The sequence below is a fragment of the Dendropsophus ebraccatus genome, chromosome 5, assembly GCF_027789765.1.
Source record: "Dendropsophus ebraccatus isolate aDenEbr1 chromosome 5, aDenEbr1.pat, whole genome shotgun sequence".
Classification (NCBI taxonomy): domain Eukaryota; kingdom Metazoa; phylum Chordata; class Amphibia; order Anura; family Hylidae; genus Dendropsophus; species Dendropsophus ebraccatus.
This window is the reverse complement of record NC_091458.1, coordinates 103,932,369-103,959,157: the sequence shown is the minus strand read 5'-3', so window position 1 is coordinate 103,959,157 and position 26,789 is coordinate 103,932,369. Positions and strand designations below refer to the sequence as shown.

The 26,789-nt window shown below is 42.6% G+C and overlaps 1 protein-coding gene across 3 annotated transcripts in view; it reads left to right on the top strand.

The window, feature by feature from the left end:
- Positions 1-26,789, top strand: part of MGAT4A (alpha-1,3-mannosyl-glycoprotein 4-beta-N-acetylglucosaminyltransferase A) — a 46,215-nt gene that overhangs the window by 17,693 nt on the left and 1,733 nt on the right. The window contains exons 1-14 of one of the 3 annotated variants that reach the window (XM_069970863.1): positions 330-392; positions 2,283-2,323; positions 6,756-6,896; positions 8,618-8,751; positions 9,837-9,883; positions 11,332-11,445; positions 11,832-11,907; positions 15,803-15,917; positions 18,410-18,540; positions 20,057-20,164; positions 20,808-21,001; positions 22,883-22,961; positions 23,302-23,368; positions 24,766-24,878. In XM_069970863.1, the coding sequence (XP_069826964.1) occupies positions 6,827-6,896; positions 8,618-8,751; positions 9,837-9,883; positions 11,332-11,445; positions 11,832-11,907; positions 15,803-15,917; positions 18,410-18,540; positions 20,057-20,164; positions 20,808-21,001; positions 22,883-22,961; positions 23,302-23,368; positions 24,766-24,878 (1,248 nt within the window). In that variant the 5' untranslated portion in view covers positions 330-392; positions 2,283-2,323; positions 6,756-6,826. Of the gene's footprint in view, positions 1-329; positions 393-1,779; positions 1,869-2,282; positions 2,324-6,755; positions 6,897-8,617; positions 8,752-9,836; positions 9,884-11,331; positions 11,446-11,831; positions 11,908-15,802; positions 15,918-18,409; positions 18,541-20,056; positions 20,165-20,807; positions 21,002-22,882; positions 22,962-23,301; positions 23,369-24,765; positions 24,879-26,789 lie in introns of those variants that run through there. The other 2 variants (XM_069970862.1, XM_069970861.1) reach the window with 2 other exon arrangements.

The window sequence follows — 26,789 nt, the reverse complement described above, 5'->3', positions numbered from 1 at the left end:
TGGGGCCATGGTACGGTTCTGTAAGCCCTTGTGGCGAGGAAAAAAATAATAAAAAGAGGACACAGTGTTCCCAGAGGTCAGACCTCCACTGATTATCAGGTGATGGCATGTCCTAGTGATCCTATCCGTGATTGGGTATATTCCTTTATATGGGTTATCCAGTAGGCATATGTGGCCCCCAAGGGTTGATCTTGAGGCCACATGTATGTGTGTGTATATAAGATCTATTTATATGCCTTTTCCAGGACTCTGCATTATTTCAGCTTCTGTTTTCTACTTTCTTACTTGCGGGATCTTCTATAAATAAATCTAGCCCAGGCCCGGCTTTTCCATGATATCCCAGGCCTGGCTTTTCCATGGCTCCAGCATTTTTGTCATGTTGCAGAATCCAGGTGCTTATTTTCTGATATATGTAAACTGTGCTCTTGGTAATACACGTCTGCTTTATGCGTTTGTATTTGTGCATAGATGTGAAAGAGGGCTCCATTAAGATGTTTCCGTTCTTGGGGTCAGTGTTTGCCTGCAGTCTCGGCAGCATATACTGACTGGAGATTACATTTATCTACAGATGCCATGTTATATACAGGCCAGTGGTTTGTGATGACATACACTAGGAATCCCCTGTAGGCCTATATTTAAAAAGCATTTGGTATTCTAGGATTTATCTATGAGGATAGCGTTGCTGAGTGTGCAGAATAAAGTAAGAGTATTATTTGGTTGCATAAGTATGGCTTACTTGTAACACTCACACTTTGGTCAGATACACACCAGTCAGCCATTACCGGGGAAGTGACTAACATTGTTAATCTATAAGCTGTCGGTTCTTGATGATATGTTAGAAGCAGGGAAAACAAGCAAGTGTAAAGCCTTGTAAGGGTAGGTTCACACTGCGTTTTTGCAGTCCGTTTAATGGATCAGTTTTAAAAAAAAAATTATATTGTAAGGCTGGGTTCACACTTCGTTTTTCAATCTGTTTTTTTTCTTTCCTTTTATGCACAAAAAAAAAAGGAATGCATTTTTGTACATCCATTTTCCATTGATTTCCATTATAAAAAAGGGGATCAAATCAACGCACATCCTTTTTTTAAATTTATTTTTAGCGTACACAAAAATGTGGTTGACCCCTTTTTTTTGTACATTAAAGGGTGGCGTCATAAAGCAAAGAAGGTACAGTCAGATGTGTGCCACATACATATATGTGAAGGAGAACAAATGTGTAAAGTAGCTTACATCACTGTACCATTTTTCATCCTTATGCATCTATAATCACTTCCTGGTTTTCTCTCTTAAAGGGGAGCTATCAGCAGGTTAGATAAATCTAAGGAGGAGGACGCTGAGGAGGAAAGTATGTATCTTACCTTCCCCCTGCGCTGTTAGTTGGGGTAGACTCTGAACCGGAGCACCCTTAGGAGCGCCGCCGCATCATCTGGCCCGCCCCTTCTAATGATAATGGGGGGGGGGCAGGCCTGATGACGGGTCAGTGCTCCAGAGGGGAGTTTACGGCCGACTAACAACACAGGACCAGCGCTGAGAAGGAAGATAAGACACATACCTTCATCAGAATCCCCGGTTCTATAGGGGGATATCAGCAGGTTAGATTTGTCTAATTTGCTGATAGTTCCCCTTTAATTGTGACCTGCTGTTTCCATGCAACTGTGCAGACACTTTCCCACAATCCCCCTTTCTGCATGTCAAGGAAAAACCAGCTGTCAGTACTAATGGCACAGATCATGTGACTGTAATTGACCACAGCATTATTGACTCGAGAAAGTGGTGGTCTGTAACCAAGGGCAACCGGTTTTGAAACAGCAGCACCTAGGGGATTGGTGAGTCTATATCCCTCAAACAATACATTGTAAGAAATACTGGTACGTTGGAAATATGTTTTATTTAACATAATGCATCAGTATATTTGTTAAACAACCCCTTTTAAAATTTAATGTACTGAAACGAAAACTGTGAAACAGAAAGAAAAACATTGTGTGAAGCTAGCCTAACTATAAGGCGGCTTGATAAATCTCCCTCTCTATTTGTACACATTCATATATGACTTACAGATGTATTACAGATCATAGTGCATCCATATTACAGATCTATAGTATTGATCCATTACACTGATGGGATAAATGACACGCAAATGGTCCCTTTAAAATATGACTAATACGGGGGCAGCGTGGATGAAGTGGTGTATTCTTTCCAGTGTCTGCTGCCACCTCTGTCCGTGACAGGAACTGCCCAGAGCAGTAACAAATCCCCATAAAAAAACCTCTCCTTCTCTTCAGACTGGAAACTATACCACTCCCTGCAGAACATACAGCAGCTGGTAAGTACTAGAAGGCTTGAGATTTTTTTAATAGAAGAAAATTAGAAATCTGACACTTTCTGGCTCCAGTTGATTTTAAAGAAAAGTTTTTGCTGAACTACCCCTGTAAAGGGGTTATCTAGGGCTACAAAAACATGGCCCTTTTTCCTTCTCTCTTGTCTCCAGTTCAGGTGTAGTTTGCAATTAAGCTCCATTTACTTAAATGGAACTGAGTTTGAAACTCCACCCAATCTGGAGACAAGAGCGGGGGAAAAGTGGCCATGTTTTTGTAGCGCTGGATAACCCCTTTAAATCAGATAATTTTTAAAAACACATTCTTTTTCATAACCGTAAAGACATAAACCTAAAAAGAAAACTCAGAATGATCTGATGCATTGTACATACTGTATATGCTTTCTCTGAGTAACATGTTATTTAGTCAGTATCGAAAACTATGCCATGACAGTCAAAGGACCATGAGACAGTATAAGTAAACAACAAAAAATGGAATCTCAAAGCAATAAAACATAGAAGTGCCTGATATGCTTCATTAGTAAAACTTGTCTTCAGTCTGCACATGAGCTCCCCTTAGTGGATGCTGCTGGCAGTAAGAAATGTATCATGTAACTTTGTAGCTGGATACAGGGGATTTAGAGCTTTGCATGAAAAAAAACATCTGTGTGTGTATCCAATATATATGATTAAAGTGACACTGTCACCCCCTATTTGCCTTTTGACTGCTCTCCACAGGTGTAAAGGGTAAATGTTACAGCTTTCATTACTTATTTAATATCACACCTCATGGTGCTTGTTCTGGTAAAAAGTCGTTTTTATCACCTGTGGATTGGTATATGTGGGTGGGGGCCTCGCGGCCTATGTGCCACATCGCTCCGCCCCTAGTGCCACTTAGCCCCGCCCCCATCCGTGATATAATTGCCGCATAGGCCCTGCCCCCTCAGTCAGGGCCGCCATCAGGAATTTCGGGGCCCCATACAACCAAAGTGTCTGGGCCCCCCACATTAATAAAAAAAAAAATTGTGTGTTCGACCCACGCCTTGCTGGGAGGTATAATTTGGTTCAGATCAATTCTAGAGAACTGGCTCATATACCCCATTTTCCCCAGTGGCTTAAAATGTAACCTCTGTTATACAGTTATAAAATTGTAGAAACTAAATGTGAACAAGGTGCAATTTAAATGTCACCATACAGACACTTACTTGTATAGCTGTCTCTTGTGCTCTGTATGCAGTGCATTATATTCACCTCTGCAACGTACAATTTATAGCGTGTCTACAAGCCCAGCGGGGCTCATTATGATGGAGACTAAAACTTATACAAGAGTGGGGTAGGGGTTCCCCTGTATTCAGAATGCTGTTGAGTTTCGAGGGTCTGGGGGGGCTGTTTGATTTGTATATGTTCACCAATATCCCACCCGGTAAGCTCACTAACATAGAATATGTTAATAAGGCTAATATAATGAGGCTGTTCCATGTTAGTGAGCATATACAAATGACCCCCCCCCCCCCCAGGCAGACTAGTTTAGCTCACCCAAGACAGTGATAGCGAATACATGGCGGTGAGAACGCTTTCTAGGAGATCCTGTTTGTGCAGCAGAGGTGTCTTTATCCTGCTCTGCATAGACCCTCGAAATTCAATAATCCCAGACGGGGCATTGCCTAGCACTCAACAGCATTCTGAATACAGGGGAACCCCTACCCCACTCTTGTATAAGTTTTAGTCTCCATCATAATGAGCCCCGCTGGGCTTGTAGACACGCTATAAATTGTACGTTGCAAGGGTGAATATAATGCACTGCATACAGAGCACAAGAGACAGCTATACAAGTAAGTGTCTATTTGAATTGCACCTTGTTCACATTTAGGTTCTACAATTTTATAACTGTATAACAGAGGTTACATTTTAAGCCACTAGGGAAAATGGGATATATGAGCCAGTTCTCTAGAATTGATCTCACACACAGACACCAGCACACATGTATACAGACACCAGCACACATGTATACACACATACAGACACCAGCACACATGTATACAGACACCAGCACACCAGGGCATGATGAAGTTTGAACTTCTGCAACCTGGAGAAATCACCTGATATCACCTGCAGTCCTATGTAACACCACATAACACAGTGGTATCTCTGAGTACAGATAATGTAGTAGATTTCACCTGCAGTCCTATGTAACAGCACAGATAACACAGTGATATCCCTCTGAGTACAGATAATGTAGTAGTCACCTGCAGTCCTATGTAACAGCACAGATAACACAGTGATATCTCTGAGTACAGGTAATGTAGCAGATGTCACCTGCAGTCCTATGTAACAGCACAGATAACACAGTGATATCTCAGTACAGATAATGTAGTAGCTGTCACCTCGGGGCACCCCTACTAAATAATGTTCTACAAAAAAAGGAAAGTGTCATACAGTGACTCACAGGTGACGTCTTCTTTGATCTGAGGCGTCACTTTCCCTTTTCCTCTCCATCCAGTCCAGTCCTCCATGATGATTCCTTCCAGATACGTTTCATCTTTTCAGAACCTGCGAGACAAACAATTTAGGCTCCGCACATTTCTAACAGCTTCCTTTCCTTTCTCCCCCCTGTAGGCTCCCATAGTAACTGCACTGTTTGGTGTTATGTGCAGTAAAGCGAGTAGGAATGTGGGATGCCCCCTGTATGTAGGATCCCCTGCTGTGCCCCCTGTATGTAGGATCCCCTGCTGTGCCCCCTGTATGTAGGATCCCCTGCTGTGCCCCCTGTATGTAGGATTCCCTGCTGTGCCCCCATGAGCTAATAATGCCCCCAGAGGTGCCCCCATGAGCTAATAATGCCCCAGAGGTGCCCCCATATACTAATAATGCCCCCAGAGGTGCCCCCATGAACTAATGCCCCCAGAGGTGCCCCCATGAACTAATAATGCCCCCAGAGATGCCCCCATATACTAATAATGCCCCCGGAGGTGCCCCCATGAACTAATAATGCCCCCAGAGGTGCCCCCATGAACTAATAATGCCCCCAGAGGTGCCCCCATGAACTAATAATGCCCCCAGAGGTGCCCCCATACACTAATAATGCCCCCAGAGGTGCCCCATACACTAATAATGCCCCCAGAGGTGCCCCCATATACTAATAATGCCCCCAGAGGTGCCCCCATATACTAATAATGCCCCCAGAGGTGCCCCCCATGAGCTAATAATGCACCCAGAGGTGCCCCCATATACTAATAATGCCCACAGAGGTGCCCCCATATACTAATAATGCCCCCAGAGGTGCCCCCCATACACTAATAATGCCCCCAGAGGTGCCCCCCATATACTAATAATTCCCCCAGATGTGCCCCCCATATACTAATAATGCCCCCAGAGGTGCCCCCCATATACTAATAATGCCCCCAGAGGTGCCCCCCATGAGCTAATAATGCCCCCAGAGGTGCCCCTAAAAAAACAAACATCCTACTCACCTAATCCACGCGGTGCAGGCAGCAGCTCTCCTCCTCCTCTTCGGGCTCTATCTTGCGAGCCGCAGGGACGGGACTTCCGGCAGGCGTGATGACGTCACATGATCACGCCTGCCAGAGAGGTCACGGCCCGGCCTCCCATAGGCTGCTGGTATGAAGTGCCGGCAGCCTATGGGAGAGAATACAGGAGGAGGACGCTGACAGGTCCTTCTCCTGTATTCTGATCGCTTTAATGTTCCGCCCGCTCAATGTGCAGGCGGAACATCAAAGCGATCTGTGCATCCCGAGAAGCTGCGCGGCCGCAGCTTCTCTGGGTGCTCAAAAACAGGTGGCAAGGGGGGCCGTGCCCCCCCCCCATGTCTCTTAGGGTCCGGGCCCCATAGGGCAGTACCACTTGTACTGCCCTATCGGCGGCCCTGCCCTCAGTAGCCATTGGTGTGGGACAATCTAAGGGATGGGGCCTAGAGCTTTAGGCAGGCCCTTCCAATGGCTGCTGAGGGGGCGGGGCCTATGTGGTGATTATGTCACGGATGGGGTGGAGCTAAGTGGCGCTAGGGGCGGGGCGATGTGGCACATAGCCCGCGTGGCCCTGCCCACATTTACCAATTCACAGGTGATAAAAACACCTTTTTACCAGAACAAGCACCACGAGGTGTGATATAAAATAAGTAATGAAAGCTGTAACATTTACCCTTTACACCTGTGGAGAGCAGTCAAAATGCAAATAGGGGGTGACAGTGTCACTTTAAGCTGCACATGGTTTATACTTGGTTGGATCTTTAAAGAGGTACTCCACCACTCCTTACTATGTGCTGGATTATAAAGCTTGTATTTATCAGCAGTAAGGAAGTCTTCCAGCAAAGCATTTATAAAATATGACCTGTTACTTTATATCATGTTGTTCCGTTTGCTCCATAATAATTCAGTGTATTACGTTGTACTAAACTACGTTTCCTGTCTTTTTTCCCTTTCAGATGAAGCTCAAAAATTGTTAAAGGATTTAAATTACAGAAAAACTCTTCAAGTGCCAAATATATACTACCATATGCCTCATTTATTAAACCATGAAGGAAGCCTCCAGCCTGCTGTGCAGGTTGGTCTTGGAAGAACAGGAGGTATGAACTTCCAAGATAAATGCATAACTTGTATCTGCCAAAACCATCAGTGCGCAGTGTTTTTCTCATTTTTCTGTTCTTTTCTGTCTCCGTACTGCTTTCCCGTCTTTCATTACTTGGTTTTCCCTCCTATTTCTGGATCTCCTTTAGCATGTTACTTTCCTATTAGAGATGAGCGAACCTGGAGCATGCTCGAGTCCATCCAAACCCGATCGTTTGGCATTTGATTAGCGGTGGCTGCTGAAGTTAGATAAAGCCCTTAGGGCCCTATTCCACTGGACGATTATCGTTCAGATTATCGTTAAATCGTTCGAATCTAAACGATAATCGTTCGGTTGAAATGCAGTTAACAATTAACGACCGAATGAGAAATCGTTGATTGCTTTATAAGACCTGGACCTATTTTTATCGTTGCTAGTTCGCAAAACGTTCGCAAATCGTTTGCATTGAATAAGACGACGTTCGCAAATACGATCATAAGTAACGATTATCGTTCCATGGAAATGAGTGAACGTTTTCAGGTCTTTCGCAATAGCGGTCGTTTGAGATTGTTAATCGTTAATGAATACGCGATAATCGTCCGGTGTAATAGGGCCCTAAGGCTATGTGGAAATCATTGATATAGTCATTGGCTGTATCCATGTTTTCCAGACAACCTTACAGCTTTATCCAAGTTCAGCAGCCCGAGCTAATCAAATGCTGAACATTCGGGTTCGGATCGACTCGAACCCGATTCGCTCATCTCTATTTCCTATGTATGTAATACAGGTATAAGGATTTGTCAGCCAATCCTGATTTTGCTTGGTTCCATTTACATGAAGTACAAGCTTCATCATCATTTTCCGTGAAAAGGACTGGATTCTCCTACTTACTTGGTTGTTTAGCCATGTAAGGGGGGTGATTAGTTGGGATTGGGATTAGTTGTAGCCCAGAATCTCAGATGTCAAAGTAGTTGTCTATGCTTGTGAATTACTAGGGTTGGAGAAATGTTACACTTAATCTTAGCGTAATTATTTAGGGATTATACAGGTTAAATGAATGCGCACCTCTCAATAATTGTGATCACAAGAAATGGGCATTGTTCATATCCAGCATATTCAGCCACATTATGTAGCAAAATACTTTTTGTTTATAAAAACTAGCGTTTCAGAGTGACAGAGATGTCCTTTATACATACTGCCTAATCCTAAAGGGATTTATCCTGTAGATAATTACAGATCTTGCCAAAAATTATACCCCGTTTTAGGGCCCTATTACATGAGAAGCTTATCGCCCCAAAAATCGGTATATTTGAATTTAAGCAATAAAAGTTTCCTGTATATGGAGGCAACAATCAAAAAATCACTAGTGTGTCGTTAATCGCATCTTTTTAGGCTGACCATAAAATTATTGTTAATCGTTCCCTAATCGCTAGTTGTACACGTCATTAGTTCTTTTGCTTTGATCAGAAGGAATAAAAAGATTGTGAGTGATTTCAGGTCGTTCCCAAAAGCTCTCGTTATTGTTAATCAGTAATTGTTAAAAACTTTTTTGTGCTCTTCTGATAAGAGACTCTTAGATCATTAGATGTCTAGTCAGAATCCATGGGCTGTGACATCTGCGTGAAGAAAACTAAGGTTACTTTACAGGAAGCTATGTCATTTAGGTTTCTTTACATGTCAGAGAATTCTGTGTACACATAAAATTTACACATTTTTGTCTTTATTGTTTTCTCCTTTCAGTGTCAATAGTAATGGGCATCCCAACCGTGAAAAGGAAAGTTAAGTCGTATTTGAGTGAAACTCTACATTCATTGATAGATAAATTGTCTCCTGAAGAGAAACTTGACTGTGTTATAATAGTCTTCATAGGAGAAGTAAGTCCGTCTCTTTACTTGACATATAATACATTGCAGCTCTGGGGTCCAGTCAATGGCAACATTTCCATGAAGTCTTAGTTTAGTCTTCATGTTTCCATCTTCAGAAAGTCAATTGGCGTCCTATATAATTGTCCCACAAAGTACTTAGAGACTGTATTGACTGGTTAGCGACAGATACTGGATCATGTTCTTTTTTTGTTTTCTGTTATTTATATTGACATTTTTTACATTTTAGTTGTAATACATTACTATGGGGGCTGCCATCTTGCCTGAGTTTTTTTTTTTTTTTTTTAACAGCATTTAATGACACTTTATGGTAAGCCCCATGGACATAGACACAACATTTATACAGAGGGGGGGCTTGAGTTGTAAGCACTAGTTACTGTGTGTACCTGTGTTATCCATATACCGGTGGCGCCTGTCACTGTACTCCTGTCTGTGTTGATAAGGAGGGCACCACTGGTCTCAGATTAGTTTTAGCCTGAGTAGCCAAAATGAAAACGGCAATATTTCAGGATTATTTTAAAATACAGATACAAGAATTGCCTCACCAGAATACCTCTTAATTCCCAATGGGGGCAGGGAGTGATATTAGTGATTAGAATTCATTTTCACCATTGTGATCTTTGTGGACCCCTTCAGTACCTATAAACACCAGTGGTCACCTACCCTATATTTCCCTTTTATTAAAATTCTTTTGTTATGTCAACTTTATTAGATTCCTCCTCTTAAAGACAGTTTTAAAGTATCAGCCGCCAGTCATCAATATTCATGTTTCTAAGATATGCTGGCACTGAAAAGCCAGCCACTAGGGCTAGGAACCGATTGCTAACAAAATACTATATGACTAGGCGGATATGCCAAAGCTGTTAAATTGTGACCCTCCTCAATATGTTTCACCACCTCAGTGGCTTTGTCAAGAGGCAAGCAGGCTATGTCCAGCGCCATTGCACTGCTGCATATCTGAAACGTAGGGCAAACAATACATGAACCGATCCTAAGGTCTTTGAACTAATTTTGCTATGTGAGCGACAAGAATGATTGTGTGCTTTTATTTTCTCTAACATGTTTTGTTTTTGTAGACAGACCTTGAATATGTCCATAGCGTGGTTGGCAGCTTAGAGAAAGAGTAAGTTCTTGATGATAAATGCCTGGACCTGTATAGCATGTGTTCTCCACAGATCAACTAGGATATTGATAGGGATTTGGTAATTATTCATGACTCTTAATATCTGCTTCAGTAATCTGTTGACAGATGCTGGATTGTCATCCTTTCCCTTTCTGGGAGATTAGATTCGTTTTGTTTCCATGTAGAGTCATGAAAATGGTTGCCATGTTACTAACACTTTCACTATAAGGGTGTTTTGGACGTTTTGTGCCTCCAGTAGCCAGAACGATTCTTTAAAGGTTTGATTTACAAATTTCACTATGCCGATAACAGGAATAGAGTAGATCGGTAGGTGCAGTAATAAGGATATATCGATGGAAAGTCCTGTGACAGTGAGGGGTAAGCGGTTAAAAGCCATGGCTGCCCGAGCAACACAAAAACAGTTGGTGTAGGACATAAAGTCAACTGGAGCAGTCCCATTAACATTCACATGTAAAAGGAAAAAATAGATTAGGCTATGTTCACACATAGTATTTCTGTCAGTCTTTTGGTCAGTCCTTTTTAACTGAAACCAGTAGTGGATTGAAAACATAGAAGCTGCAAAGCTTTCCATTATATTTTTGCCCTCTCATTTCTACCCCTGATTTTGGTTGAGAAAAGACTGACCAAAACACTGATGGAAATGCTGTGTGTGAACATAGCCTAAATGTGGGATAAAGTCTACCCCTCCTGTTACTTTCTTTCATTTTAAAGGGATTTTCCACAAAATAAGTGTAAATGTTTATTGGTACTGTAGTGAGGCAACCTACTGATCTGACTACACTTTTCCTTGGTCATTTAGTTGTAAGGGTATGTTCACACTGAGTAAATCAGGCAGAATTCTCCCGCCTGCCTCAGTGTGCCATAGCCTGTCTATGGGAGAGCTGTCGCACTTCTTTCTGCGGATAGCGGAATACGCCGGCCCATAGAATGGTGTCTCTGGGGCTGGCGGAAAGGCGCGCGGCCGTACGTGCGGACAGACAGCGGAGTTCCGCAGATATTATCCGTGAGAATTCCTCAGTATGAACCCACCCTAAGAGTGCAACATTCCCTGTTACAGCAGGACGTCCTGTCTGTTGATCAGGTGCCTTCTCCTCCAGGCTTGCACTATCCTCTTAGAGCAACTTTTGTGATCATCAGCCATCCGCTAAATGCTGCATGTGTCATCTGGATACATTTTATTTGCCTGTTTGTTATTACTTGCCGGCTGACAGTATGTGTTCTGTCCCTCATCTTCCTACCTACAGTCAGCAGCAATACCTGGCTGTTTAATCAGAACAGCTTGTGTATAGCAGTGCCTTAGTATATAGAGATAATGTAATTTGTGAGGTGGGAGCTCTATTAGAGTTTGTTTTTATAAACTTATATAGTTTTCTTCATGGGCGTAACGTCCAGAATCAGTAACCTTAATATGTTATCTGTTTTATCAGATTCTCCACAGAAATTGGTTCCGGTTTGGTGGAAGTGATTTCTCCGCCTGCTACTTACTATCCAGACTTAACCAATTTAAAGGAGACGTTTGGAGACTCCAAGGAAAGGGTTAGGTATGTATTACAAAGTTACACTGTAATGTTTATGGAAGAAACACTTGCGGGGTTTAGCGCGCTTGTCTGCTAAGAAATAGATTCACGTCTTCTATGTTGCCAGTGTATTTATAGTACTTTACCGTCTGTGTTTAGGCAAAAGCCACTGTTTAAACACCAGTAAAAAAACTGTTGGACAGGGCAATGCCGCAGATCAAACCTTCCTTTGTAATGTTACAGCTGCAATGGCACCACTTTGCTTTCTGATATCTTTCATATATATTAGTCATGAAATCCTTTTAGTATTATATAGTATAGTATATTCTACTATTAACATATTTATATATTTGTCCTCGTGTAACTAAGGTATGATAATATATATTTTGTGCTGTTTTATTCTGTTACAGATGGCGAACCAAACAAAACTTAGACTATTGTTTCCTAATGATGTATGCTCAGAGGAAGGGTATCTATTACATCCAGGTAACTATATTACACTTGTTTTCATTGTAGACTATAATATTAAAATATTCCACACTAGCACGTGGTTTTAACAGCTGTATCTTAGCATTCCTAAGCCAAGCACCTCTTAGGCTGGGTTCACACTTTTTATGCCATTGTTTTGCTCTGTTACTGGAGCAGAACAATTAAAAAAACTGTAATAGCAGATCCATTGCACACTGGTTGGTGCCCGAGGAACCCCATTGACATTTATTGGGGCTTAAGATGGCTTTATAGACATATAATGGAACCTGTCTTATGCAACAAGATGGGGAAAGCAGCAACCTGGGGAGAGAAGCTTTCAAATGAGCCTCTCTAGCCATCAGTGGAGGTCACCTAGACCCTGACCAATCAGCACTATTTAATAAGTCTGCGAGAAGTCAAAATTGACAGTCGGTGTTCCCTCTAACCTTTGGCAGCCACCGTCAACATTCCAGCAATGGTTGGCGAACCAAAAACCTATAAGATATTATAAGATCAGTCAGAAATCTAACGTGGCAAAGTCCTGCACCTACTAACAGCTCTATTCAAGGGTCAAATAATTCCCCCATATAGCAGGACATACTGGTATCATGTAGTAGCTTTGCAGCCTATCTAATGATTAGTTACATCCTTCCCTGTGCCTCTATACCGTAAAAATGCCCCCTGCACCTCCTCATAGTAATAATGCACCATTGTGTCTCCATATAGTAATAATGTCCCCTTAGCCTCCACATAGTAACAATGTCCCCTGTTGTGCATGGCCACGTGCTTGCACGCCCCTAGAAGCTGCATGGCCACGTGCCTGCACATCCCAAGAAGCTGCATGGCCACATGTAGGGCTGGGCGATATTGGCCTAAATCAATATTGCGGTTTATCGCGGTTGTAGCTGCGGTAACGATAATTGAACGATAATTATGACACGCCCCTTTTTTGCAAACCACACCCACTTGCTATGCCAAACGAGCAATATTTTGATTAAAAAAAGTAAAAAAAAAATAAAAGTAATGTCGTCATTATTAGGGGGTCTCAGCAGAGACCTGGACGTGTATCTACAGGGGGTTACATAGGGAAAGGGGTGTATGACTGTAAAGGGAGGGGCAGATATGGGGTGTATTACTATACAGGGGGGCTGATAGCAGTGTATGTCTATATGGGGGGCTGATAGTGTATGACTATACAGGGGGCACGGACAGGGGTGTATGATATACAGGGGAGTGGATAGGGGTGTATGACTACAGGGGGGATGATAGCAGTGTATGACTATACAGGGGGGACGGACGGGTGTATGATATACGGGGGGCAGATAGGGGTGTATGTGTATACGGGGGCTGATAGCAGTGTATGGCTATACAGGGGGGACGGATGGGTGTATGACTACAGGGGGGCTGATAGTGTATGACTATACAGGGAGGACAGATAGGGGTGTATGACTATACAGGGAGGACGGATAGGGGTGTATGACTACAGGGGGGCTGATAGTGTATGACTATACAGGGAGGACGGATAGGGGTGTATGACTACAGGGGGGCTGATAGTGTATGACTATACAGGGAGGACGGATAGGGGTGTATGACTATACAGGGAGGACGGATAGGGGTGTATGACTACAGGGGGGCTGATAGTGTATGACTATACAGGGAGGACGGACAGGGGTGTATGACTACAGGGGGGGATAGGGGTGTATGACTATACAGGGAGGACGGACAGGGGTGTATGACTATACAGGGAGGACGGATAGGGGTGTATGACTATACAGGTAGGACGGATAGGGGTGTATGACTACAGGGGGGCTGATAGTGTATGACTATACAGGGAGGACGGATAGGGGTGTATGACTATACAGGGAGGACGGATAGGGGTGTATGACTACAGGGGGGCTGATAGTGTATGACTATACAGGGAGGACGGACAGGGGTGTATGACTATACAGGGAGGACGGATAGGGGTGTATGACTACAGGGGGGGATAGGGGTGTATGACTATACAGGGAGGACGGATAGGGGTGTATGACTACAGGGGGGCTGATAGCAGTGTATGTCTATACGGGGGGCTGATAGCAGTGTAAGTCTATACAGGGGGGGCTGATAGCAGTATATGACTATATGGGGGGCTGATAGGGGTGTATTACTATACGGGGGGCTGATAGGGGTGTATTACTATACGGGGGGCGGATAGGGGTGTATGACTATACGGGGGCTGATAGAGGTGTATGACTATATAGGGGGCACATAGGGGTGGATAGGGGTGTATGACTATATAGGGGGCACATAGGGATAGATGGTGGATAGGGGTGTATGACTATAGGGGGGACGATTAGGGCTTTATTACTATATAAGGGGCACATAGGGATGAAGGTATGGGAAGTACAGTGCTGCAGCTTAGGAGGAATGAATGGGCTGCAGCAGGCAGGATGCCACACACATAACTTATAGGAGACATTTCTGTGTGCTGCAGCCCATTCATTCCTCCTAAGCTGCAGCACTGTACTGTTAATGATGCTGATGGAACTACAGTACGGCAGCCTCCCAAATGCTGCTCCACCATATCCTGCCCGTGTCCTCCCTGCACACACAGGACAACAGGTGCAGCGCTTCCCGGTCATGTGTGTGTGGTGTGAGATCGCTTGTACGGGACAGGACTGATGGGGGGGGGGGGGGGGGGCGCTCGGACGGGACTGGGGCGGGGGCGTTCGTACGGTACTGATTCGGGAGGGGATACTGGGACGGGTGCAGGCGCATTGGTAACGGGCGGGGGGGGGGCGCTTGTACGGGCCGGGTGCAGGAGGATGGGGCACTCAGACACTCTCACCACTGCTGCTCCTCCTCCACCTCCCGCTCTGATACCGGTGTCCCTGCACATAACGTGCAGCGCTCACGCCGGGCCGCACGTGTGTGTGTTGGGGGACGCTCTGACAGGGGGAAGGTACTGACAAGCCGGGACTGGAGCGGGGAGGAGGCGCTCCGACAGGTCGGACAGCTCAGACCAGGAGATAAAAATACAAAAATACCGCAGATACCGTCCTGGCCAAGTTGAGGTCGGTTAACCGACGCCAGAGACGGTATCGGTATTTTTGCGGTATACCGCCCAGCCCTAGCCACATGCCTGCGCAGCTTAAAGGGAGCACACTGACATTTTCTTCTTCTGTTACTCCCCTTCTCCCATATTAGTTGGTAAGGTTGCGTTCACTCGTACAGGATCTGTAGCAAATAAGCAAATCTGTAGCAAATAAAATCTGTGTTATCAAATCTGCTGCAGATACTGTGTGTGAACTCGACCTAAAGCAGTAGAAATACACTAGATACATGGCATGTACCTATTGTGTTACTTGTACTACAGGTTGACAACCTAGGCTTTAAAGCAAATGTACCAGGTATCGGGTAAATTCGTTTTCAGTATTACCCATGTATAGTAAGTCGCCGACGTGGGGAGGCCGGCGTCGCGGTCCTTTTTTTGAACTGTGGCCCGACTCTCGTGTACAGCGCCGTTCTATTCACGGGTACCGGACCGGGGGTGAAGTACTGGAGGTGGGCCAGCCCGTCCCCAGTGGGAAGGAACTCCCGCCCCTCTGACGCAGCTCCATTGATTCTAATGGAGCTGAGTCATAGAGGGGAGGGGGTGTCCTCCCACTGGGGACGGTCTGCCCCCAGTGCTTTACCCATGCCCCAATACCCGTAAATAGAATGACTCCGTAGACGGGAACCGGACCACAGTTCACCAAAAGGACGACGACAGCGGCCTCCCCGCGTCGGAGCCGTTCTATACATGGGTAATACTTTAAGCAAATGTACCTGATGGTACATTTACTTTAAACCATATTGGTTTATACATATTTATAATGATTTCCCATACACTTTACTGAAAAAATTGTGGGAATAATTTCTTCTATCTTATCAGCTTGAAGATGATATTGTTGCCAAGCAAAATTATTTCAGTACAATAAAGAACTTTGCTCTTCAGCTGTCTAATGAAGAATGGATGATACTGGAGTTTTCTCAGTTGGGATTCATTGGTAAGGACATTATAATTCTATTAGTTTTCTGTATAAGTACTATAAACATCAGTAATTTGATCTGTGCGAGCTCTACCTGAACACTGTAGCTACAGAAATAGGACTAATGGTTTACATCTAGAGTTGCCATTATATTGTCGGAGTTGCCCATGGCAGCCTGACACTGGATTTCCAGCAGTTTTCAGAAAAAACAAGAGCTTCAATCTGTCTGGTTGTAATGGACACAGCATTTATTTTACTCTGGCACTAGGTTTGATAAATCTCCCCGTTAGTTTTAGGAGTACCTGGTTTTAAAGGGTACCTATTAGAGATGAGCGAACCTCGAGCATGCTCGAGTCCATCCGAACCCAGACGTTCGGCGTTTGATTAGCGGTGGCTGCTGAAGTTGGATAAAGCCCTAAGGCTATGTGGAAAACATGGATATAGTCATTGGCTGTATCCATGTTTTCCAAACAACCTTAGAGCTTTATCCAAGTTCAGCAGCCACCACTAATCAAATGCCGATCGTTCGGGTTCGGATGGACTCAAACCCGAACCTGGTTCGCTCATCTCTAGTACCTATCATTCCGCTCATGCAGCAGGATACCTACTCCAAACCCCAGCAGGTACTCAGTCTTCTTCTAAAGCGGAACTGCCAGAAGCTCTCAATACATTTAGGCTATGTTCACACTGCGTATGATTCCGTCCGTAGTTCGTACGCCGCCGTACATGTGCGGCTGAAACTACGGCGTGGGAAAAATCGAGATGCGGCCTGATGCGTACGAACCACAAACATACGCCCGTAGTACAGTTATGCTTCCCTAGCTTGTTTCGAGGCGATCTGAGGCAGGTCATTTACTTGGAAATCTTCGCCCAGCCCCGTAAACCACACAGAACCTTTTGGATCAAAAAATCAAGTTCAATTTGGCTGAAATAAGTACTTTGTACGGGACTGCATGGAAATCCACGGCCGTGAGTTTCAACATTTCCGTCCTCAAACAGTGGTCTTGTTCATTTTTTACGGCGCCGTATACGATCCGGCCGTAAGCTCATACGTAGTGTGCATTGTGCGGGCGTATATCGTATACTTGCAAGCAAACGCATCAACCTCAAAACTACGGGCGTATATTCGCGGTTCGCACTACGGACGGATTCATACGCAGTGTGAACATAGCCTTACAGTGCAGTCTACGGCACTTCCAGCTTTATACTGTGTACCTACTAGGTTTTAAAAGGGAAGGTATCCTGCTGGGTATGCGGTTTTGTAGAAATCTATATTGCTAACGTGTATGTAGTCCCTAAATTCAGCTCCTGGGGAAGGTTTTCCAATAAGTAGTATGTCTCATAGATGCTCAATATTAATATTTATAAAAGAAATGAAGAACATCCTCCCATGTTGGTTGACAAAGCTGTTCTTTTCTCTAGTCCTTGGGTGCCCCCAACTGGTCACATTGTGTAATTTTTCCATTAAAGTATACCTCCAGTGACTGACGGGATGCCGATCGGTTTCCAGGGCAGCAGTAAGCCATCTCCTTACCTCAGTGCTGTCTGATTGTCAGTCTGCTCCTAAAGTCTGCATGAGACAGACTCTACCAGCAGAGCCGCATACGTCACTAATCAATGCTATTCTATAGCATAGCATTGACCAGTATAAACTATCTGATTGCTTTTAAAAGTCGTATACACTAGTTGGCTCCTGGTAAACCTGGTAATTTGTGTGAGTGGAAATACAGTGTCGACCCTTAAGCCCAGATGGAGGACCCTCCTATGCTGTAGTGCACCTATAAAAAAAAGTTTGAAATCATCCCCTTTTCATTTTTCAAATACAAATATGTAAAAAATTTCAAATAAACATATTTGGTATTGCAGAGTGTGGAATTGTCCAAACTATTCTGATGCAATGATATTATTCCTGCACGGTGAACAGCTTAAATGAAAAGAAGAAATAAATGCAAGGATTGCATCATCAGCATCATCTCATCATATTTTAGAAGAAAATAAATAAAAAGTGATTCTCAATTACACTAATATGGTACCAATAAAAAATATTGATCATAGTGCAAAAAATTTAATTTTTACTATTTTTATTTTAATTTGGGAGTTTTGTCATACATGGTAGAGTTTTGAATCTAAGAAGGCGAGGAAGAAAAAAATAAAAATTGTCTACAATGATTCAGTCATTTTTTTAAAATAAAATTTGGGTAATGCACATAACAGTGGATAAGTCAGGCTGTGCCCTTTGCCTGATATGTTACACCCTCTTATAAAACGAGGTAAAAAGCGTCAAAACTCATAATAAATGTAACACATTTTATCTATATTGGCACAGACTACACAAAAAGATTGCTATTGCAAATGTGCCAACAATGTGGCTAATGAAAAGTAGCTTAATATCTGTCTGTCCATCTATCCAGACACCTGTGCTTTTGTCATGCCACATCTGCTTCATACTGAGGTTCAGTTTGCTCTTTTATTGTACGGATACCAATTTTATTTTTGTTCTATTCTTTCAGGAAAAATGTTTCAAGCTCCTGATATTACACTTATTGTCGAGTTCATCCTTATGTTCTACAAAGAGAAGCCTATTGACTGGCTCCTGGACCACATATTATGGGTAAAAGTTTGTAACCCAGAAAAAGACGCAGTAAGTATTGGTAAAATGGCAATTATATTCTATTTAGGCTTGAATGATGTTCAACAATTGGGTCCTGCACAGGACTGTTCAGTTATGGATGTAGCTAGCATCTGCTGGTATAATTATATATTTGGTATAATTGCTGGCATCACCACTCAAACCAGTCAGGTCCTAGGGACAGCACCCAGATCAGGGGATAAATAAGATAAATAAATAAAAAAAAACTGGGGTAAAAATTATGGGGTGATTATTATTGATGAACTAAAATTAGATGATGATATGAAAATGGATAAAGGGGTTTCTGATCATTGCTCCCTAATTAAGAAAATGACTAAAGGTGCCCATACATTTTTAATAACTGGTGCCCAAACAATTGTTCAGTGGACAGTTATCTCTCCCAGCTTACCCATACATACACCGAACCTTCATGTGTTCCTTATGGGGGTAAGCTGCAACCCGACTGCTTATCCCTCCTTGAACAATAAGGTCAGGCGTTGAAAATTCACTGCCACTCACATCATCTGTCAGTGGAGGGTCAGGAGGCCACAATAGACCTTATACTCTCAGCCGAATCTGCTGGTGGCAGTGAGTTTGGGTGACTTTAGTATATGGTTTATGGGCATCTTCATAAATAAACAAATACACGGTTTAAATGCAGAATTATATTATGGTCATCAAGGCCCAAAATACCCCTCTTCAGTCCTACTTGGAGGGGTCCAGGTAACAGCTGTGTATTCTGCTGTCTGTGCCATTTAATGCAATTTGTAGTTAAATTCCTATGCTAATAAGACTGTTTGGTGCACTGGGGGTGCCACCACCACCCCCAGTGCACCGATCCACCCTGGCCAGCCCGCCCCACTCTGTTGATATTCATTAGGAGGGTCTGGGGGCTTGCATAGGGTTAACTACAAACTGCCCCCAATGCTCCAAACTGCCTTGCCGGACACAGGATTACACTGCAAACTGCACGGCGCCACTTCATCCTCAGTGCCCTGTGCGCAATAGGGAACTATAAGTAGGTTAGATTCGCCTGCTGCCATTTCATGCAGGGTTGACACGTCATGGGATGCAGTGATCAGCGTGGACAGGGTGCTGTCAGAAGACCTGATGCAGGGGATGGGGCAGGTATGTTTTTGTTTTATTATTTTTAAAACATCCTGACTTCATTATAATAAAAAAATGTAATTCCATTGAAAGAAACAACAGACATGGCCACACATCCAAATGCCTAACAGTGATAGTGCTGAGAGTTAATAATAACCTCATGATAAGCAGTGTTTGGATGTGCGGCCATTTCTTTTTTTCTCTCCATGGAATTACTTTTGTATATTCTGTCTATTTTCTTTTTTTTTCTCTCTTCATGGAATTATAACAACAAAATTGTATTACCAGATTACCACTATAACTAAACCGTAAATTAACCCATGGCTATATATTATAAGAGAACTCATCTTTTAGCTGGATCCATTATGTTTTGGAAGCAGATGTAAAGTAATACGTTTGTTTGTTTGTTTATTTTTTAAAGAAACATTGTGACAGACAAAAATCCAATCTCCGAATCCGGTTCAGACCTTCCCTCTTCCAGCATGTAGGTCTGCACTCCTCCTTAGCAGGGAAAATACAGAAACTCACAGTAAGTAGAAGTGATGCTTTCCTGTTTCTGGGAAACACATAGTAAGATGTGACATGAACAATTTATGCCAATTTTACAGCGAGGAAGGATTGGGCCTTTATATAGTGACTCCTAGTCATAAGTTACTGGACCCAAGTAGTTTTCTACATATTCTTTTTTAGCAGCTCAGCTCTTGTACTGGGACTATAATATAGATGTAACCATTAATTCTGGGGCAGTAACTGGAAAAAAGCCAAGTCGGGATTGGTAGGGTATAAAGGCATAAAACTATCCTTAACCAATCTGGAGACTGTCATTTAAGGGGCATTCCCATCTAATGAGAAAGTATTACACAAGGATATTCCTTCAGTTTATTATTAGTGGTGGTCTGATCTCAGGGACCCCCAGCAATGTTTAGAATGAAGCACTGGATCTCTGTCACTTTCTTGCAGTCTTAGTTTGCCGCCTGACACTTCTGTTTGTTGTCAGTGGGTCTTTCACTACTAAGGCCTTATTACATGAAGCGATTATAAAAGGGGTTGCTGTATAATACGGCCTTTACTGCATATCCTAGTGATATAACAGCACTTAATGAGAATGGTATTATCCCTTTAATAGTCACTGCATGTTTGTTACTAGATATCAGTATTTGTTTCTCTTTTAGGATAAAGATTTCTTAAAACCATTATTACATAAAATTCACGTGAACCCTCCTGCTGAAGTCTCAACTTCCTTAAAAGTATATCAGGGTCACACTCTAGAAAAGACGTACTTGGGGGAGGACTTCTTCTGGGCCATAACCCCAATGGCTGGAGACTACGTTCTGTTCAAGTTTGATAAACCAATGCATGTTGAAAGGTTAGTAGTTCTTTTATCTTGGAGTGCTTCTTTAAACCTTTCAATTCACTAATTTCACTAAAAGTCAGACCTTTGCTTAGTGAAGCCAGGCTTCCTTTCAGAGTAACATAGCACAACTTATTTGATATGCAAATTAACAGAAACCTTGGCAAATAGTCTGCAGGGGGGAATTATGTAGGCTGTGCACAAGTACTGAGAGAAAATAGAGCTCACATAGCAAGCTGTAGAAGCAAGAGTCATTTTTAATAAAGACACATAGAGAAAATGTGTGTTAAAAAGCAACAATAAGGGAAATAGCTTTTCAAAGCTGTTCATGGCCTTTCTAGTTCTATTTTTTTATATTTTTGGTACAGAAAAGAGCTCCCAAATCTTTTGGGTTGTCCTAATGATAAATTCATCAATGTAATGTTTATAGGTCTCCCTGAACAGTATCTGAATTAGTGTAAGGATCCTGATGATCATCTGGATAATATCACTTGAGCCAGCATATTAACCCTTACATACCTCTTCAGAGGACTGCGTATCAGACTGCTTGCACCTTTCTTACAGCTAGTTAAAAACATAACTTTTCCCACTAGTTAGCTTGCTTACTTACTACAGTATAGTACAGTATTATTACTGTATCCTTGCTTTACCCTGTATCTGTATTGTGTTATCTGTATGCATTTCTCTACTGGAATTGAAATTGTATTTTTACCTCAGAATTACAGCCATATTTTACCTCTATCTTAAGGTGTGTGAACATGGCCATAAAGCAGATCCATTTGAAAGCCATGTTCAATCCAAGTTTGGTCCTGTTGTCCATTTGTCTGCTGGTGCCTTTATTTAAAAAAAAAAACATCTCCTTTATCTCGGTGGCAGTGTCAAAGAGGCAGGGCCTACAGGATCCATGCCCTAGGCCTGCGCCGTCTCTCATGTCTTCTTCCTCATCCTCTTTCTCTAAAGTCTCAGCTCCCAACACAGGGGAAGTAGACAGCACAAGCGCAATAACAAGGTAGCCTAGAGCAAAGAAGCCCAGCCATGTAAGTGCGCCTGCACAGTTTTGGGGTGCAAAGGTGCGTGTGCTGGATTCTCTTGTGGCCGAAGATGATGATTCTGCTTGGGGGCATTGTTTTAGAGAAGAAGGGTGGAGAGGAAGACCCAAGAGGCAGTGAAGGCCTAGGGCACGGATGCTCTAGGTCCCCACCTGTTTGTCACAACACCACTGGGATAACAGATGACTTTCATGAAAACATAGGCATCAGCATGCACGTGGCTTTTAAATGGTACCAGCAGGGTGGTGGGGGTCGCAGGGGGGTACAGATTTGCTTTAAATTACTTTTTTCATTAAACTGAACCAGATAAGCTTTCACACAAAGCTGTTACAGTGTGTGTACAGGAGTAGCATTGTTTTCATATTATATAAATTGTATATGGCATTTCCATCTCTAAGATATTAAAATGAATCTTCTGTGGAGAGGCTTAATAATGGATGAAGTAGTACAGTGACATAATAACCCCCTAGAGGAACATGAAATGTATTTATTGAACATAAGTGGTGTAATGGATGGATGTGTATCCACTATTTGTTTGGATTACTCTGAAGACGTCTTTGCTTTGAGAATGTAATGTTTTAAATGATTTAGAATATCCTTTATATTAAAATATATTTCGTGTTTTTAGTGTTCGGACAGCTTCTGTGATGCAGTGTTTCTCGTTAGAACGGGTATATGATTGTGGAGTCTGCTGTGATTAAGTAATGGTCATATTTGACCAATAATACATGTAATTGTATTTACCTTGTGCTTATTGTGTTTATGTGTACTATAGTCAGTGGTATCAACACTGAACATATGTGATGACATTACAGTGATCTGACCAAGATTTTGCTTTAATTTTTAGGTATCTCTTCCGGAGTGGAAATCCTGAGCATCCTGGAGACTTGTTAACAAATACTACCGTGGAGATTTTACCTTACCAGGTATAGGAACTGTATTGAAGAGTTAGGGTGAAGCTGTTTTTTTAATGTACACTGCTCCAAAAAATAAAAGGAACACTTAAACAACACAAAATAACTCCAAGTCAATCGCACCTTTATGAAATCACCATGTCCAGCTATGAAGCAACAGCTGTGGGCTATATTCTGCTTCTCACACAGCTGAGAAGAACCTTTTGGAGGAGCGTTATAAGATGTCTGTACTCAGCTATTTTGTTGGGCCAAAAGATAGTAGCCCACATGGTTGTCCCCCAAACTGTCATGGTAGTGCTCCTTTATTCCAATAATAATGTTTGACATGGTGATTTATTTATTTATTTTTTAGAAAGATATTTTGGATTTAAGGAAGGAAACCAAAGACAAGCGCCTTTCCGATGGGTTTTTTAGAATAGGTGAGTGTTTGTTAATACTGCTTTTATTGTCTTTGTACAGCAGGCTTATTGTCAGTTTACAGAGCAAGTATTGACTCAATGCTGACATCCTTAAAGGGAATGTGTCACCTAGATTTTTCTTATTGACTGACTAGAGCTAGATACTGAAACATCTTTATCCCAAACTCACTTTTTTAATTTACTGACTGCATTTTTCTATTTCATTTTAGTGCATTATTATGGGGGCAGCTGTATTGCTAGAGCGTCTGCAGCCTCTTCATACAACTTATTTGTGAATGTGTTGGGAGTCAGACCTTTACCAATCTAGTAATGATGACCTATCCTGGGGAAATTACAACAGTTTTTAAAGGCTGGTTAACCCATTTAAAGGGGGAACTTTATTGAGTAGATGTATAGAAGCCTTAAAGGGCATATGTCACCTAAATTTTCTTTTACTGATTAGAGTCAGATACAAAAACTTTTTTTTTTTACTCTAATCTGTTTCAAATTTATGGCTGTATTTTTTTGTACATTGTTATGGGGGCTGCCATCTTGCCTGAGCTGTTTCTAACAGCTTTACAGCAAGCCTAATGGGCATAGCCGACAATGGACAGAGTCTGTCCCCTTGAGATGAATGTGAGACATTACTGAGCATGCTTTGTGACCTTTGAAGAGGTCACTCTACAGGGAGCTGCTGTTGTCTTTTCTATCTACTGGTGTCACATGTTGCTGCAGTGCTGTACAGATCACTTTACAGCAGCCTCCTTTTATCACCACAGACAACAGGAAGTCACGTCTTAAGGCCCTATTCCACGGAACGATTATCGGGCGTATTCAAACAATAATCGTCCCGTGGAATAGAAGGCAAAGATCAGCCGACATCGTTAATGTCGGCTGATCGTTGCAGTCGTTTGTTTTTCAACATGTTGAAAAACAAACGGCTGATACAGTAACGATCTGCTGCCGTCGCTCCGTGGAATAGGAGCGTCTGCAGCAGACGCTGCTGTATGCTATGGGTTGCCCGGACGATCTAGCGATCACCCGGGCAGCCCCCCCGCAGCTCCCCCGGGACTCAACCGCTCGCTGCTGCTGCCGCCGCGTGGAGTAGCGGCGGCAGTGAGCGGGGAACGAGGAGTGAACGAGTGCTGAGAGGGCACATTTGCTCCTCAAGTCGCCCCGTGGAATAGGGCCTTTAGTTTTAGCCGCCATGGTGAAAAGATTTCAGGATTATTTTAAATAATAGATAAAAAAAGCGAAAATTTGAAAAAATGTCACCAAAAATTCTTAAATATGTTTAACATAAAATTATTTTAACAATAAGTTATTTTCTGATAACACATTCCCTTTACGTACTTATGAGGTTGTAAAGTTATCCTTTAACCAAAACTAAAGACACTTTTTTTGTAATTTTATTTAAGGAAAATTCGAAGATGGGGTTGCAAAAGGACCTGTAGATCCTGAGCTAAATCCTATTACAGCATTCCGACTGTCAGTTTTACAGAATTCCGCAGTTTGGATCATCCTTAATGAGGTAAGTAACTCTACTACTTGGTGTGCTGTTGGCGCAAAAGTTGAAACTATGGCCTCTCCAGCTTACATAATAGTCTTATATCATATAAACCTTGTTTACAATTAATCCCCTCCCGCCGCTGCACTGTAAATTTACGTCGCTGCAGCCTATGCCTGATGCTGCAGAAACGTTAATTTACGCTGCAGGATGACAAAGGTGCAGGAGCTGCGCTTGTGTCATCCGCGGCGGGTCCCGGCTATCAGTGTAACAGCTAAGATTGTAACAGTGGCAGGGGACAGAGGAGAGGGGGCAGACATAGGGGCATCAGTTTATGGGATCATTATGATCCCATAAGCTGATGTCCTAAAACGACCTGCATCAATGACCGATGGTTGTGAAAGGGTTGATCTATGTTTTGTAACTATTTTTCTCCAGTGCATCTAAAAAAAAGCAACTTTGCCAATAGTATGTGTTTTTGTGTCTATGAACTGTCTTGTTTGTGGTAGCAGACTACAAATAAACCCTGTGTCATCTGATCCTGCAGTCATTTTTAACGTTAGCCCTTTATGTGGTAATGCATGGCTGAGGATCTGACAATATAGATTTTGTTTGTAGTCTGTAACCATGGGGACACAAGTTTGCAGAGGAGCCTTAGGTAGTTTTTTTTTTTTTTTTTTTTATAACTAGTCGCAAATGTAGTATTTATTCTAAAATTGTTTTTCAAAGGGGTACTCCAGCAGCTGAAAAAAACTGTCACAAAGCTATGCAGATTTGTAAATTGCTTCTGTTTAAAAATCTCAAGTCTTTTTGTACAGCTGCTGTATGTGATGCAGGAAGTTTCTTTGGCATTATGCAGTGCTCTCTGCTGCCACCCTTTGTCTTTGTCAGGAACTGTCCAGATCAGTACAAAATCCCCATAGAAAACCTCTCCTGCTCTGGACAGTTCCTGACATGGACAGAGGTGGCAGCAGAGAGACGTGTGTCAGACTGGAAAGAATACACCACTTTCTAAATAGAAGTAAATTACAAAATTCTGCAGAAGTAACCCTTTAACCCCTAGACGACCCTGGACGTAGGGTTACGTCATGGAAGTCTGTCCCCCGACGACCCATGACGTAACCTTACGTCCTGGGTGTTTCTCCCGCTATGAAGCGCGCTCCGGAGCGGAGTGCGCTTCAAAGCAGGTGGGGGCCGGCTGCAAACAGCAGCCGGGACCTCACCGGTATTGACACGCTGCAGCGATCACAAATATGGTATTAATAAAAACTAGAGATCATGGCTGAAAAAATGACACCCCATACAGCCCCGTAGGTGAAAAAATAAAACCGTTATAAGCGTCACAATAGGCCCATTTTATTAATATTTAATTGCCCAAAAAAAGGATTTCATAAAAAAAATACATATATAACATTAGAGAATCTGTGTAACCTGCATATGGTTGTGTTCGGACTGACCTATAGAATAATAGTATCATGTCGCTGTTACCATATAGTGCATTACGTAGACACAGGAACCCCCCAAACGTTACCATATTGCATTCTTATTTACGATTTCACCTATTTATATCTTCATAAATAATATATTTGGAATTCCATCATACATGTTATGGTAAAATGAATGACGCCATTACACAGTACAACTATTCCTGTAAAAAACAAGCACTTACATGGCTTGTAGATAGAAAACAGAGTGCTAGAGCTCTTAGAAGGGGAGGAGGGGGAAACGAAAACAATAAGATCAAAATTTGCGCGGTCCACTGGGTCATTTTGGGCCTGGTCCTCAAAGGGTTAAATACAGTACAGCAGGCAAATTTGGTAGCAAAGGAAAAATAATTAGGATTATTAAAAATATAAAAGTCGCCCATAGTAAACCAATTCCTGCTCACATTTTTCTATGTCCCTTTGTAAATAGAAAACAGTGACTTCATTCTTC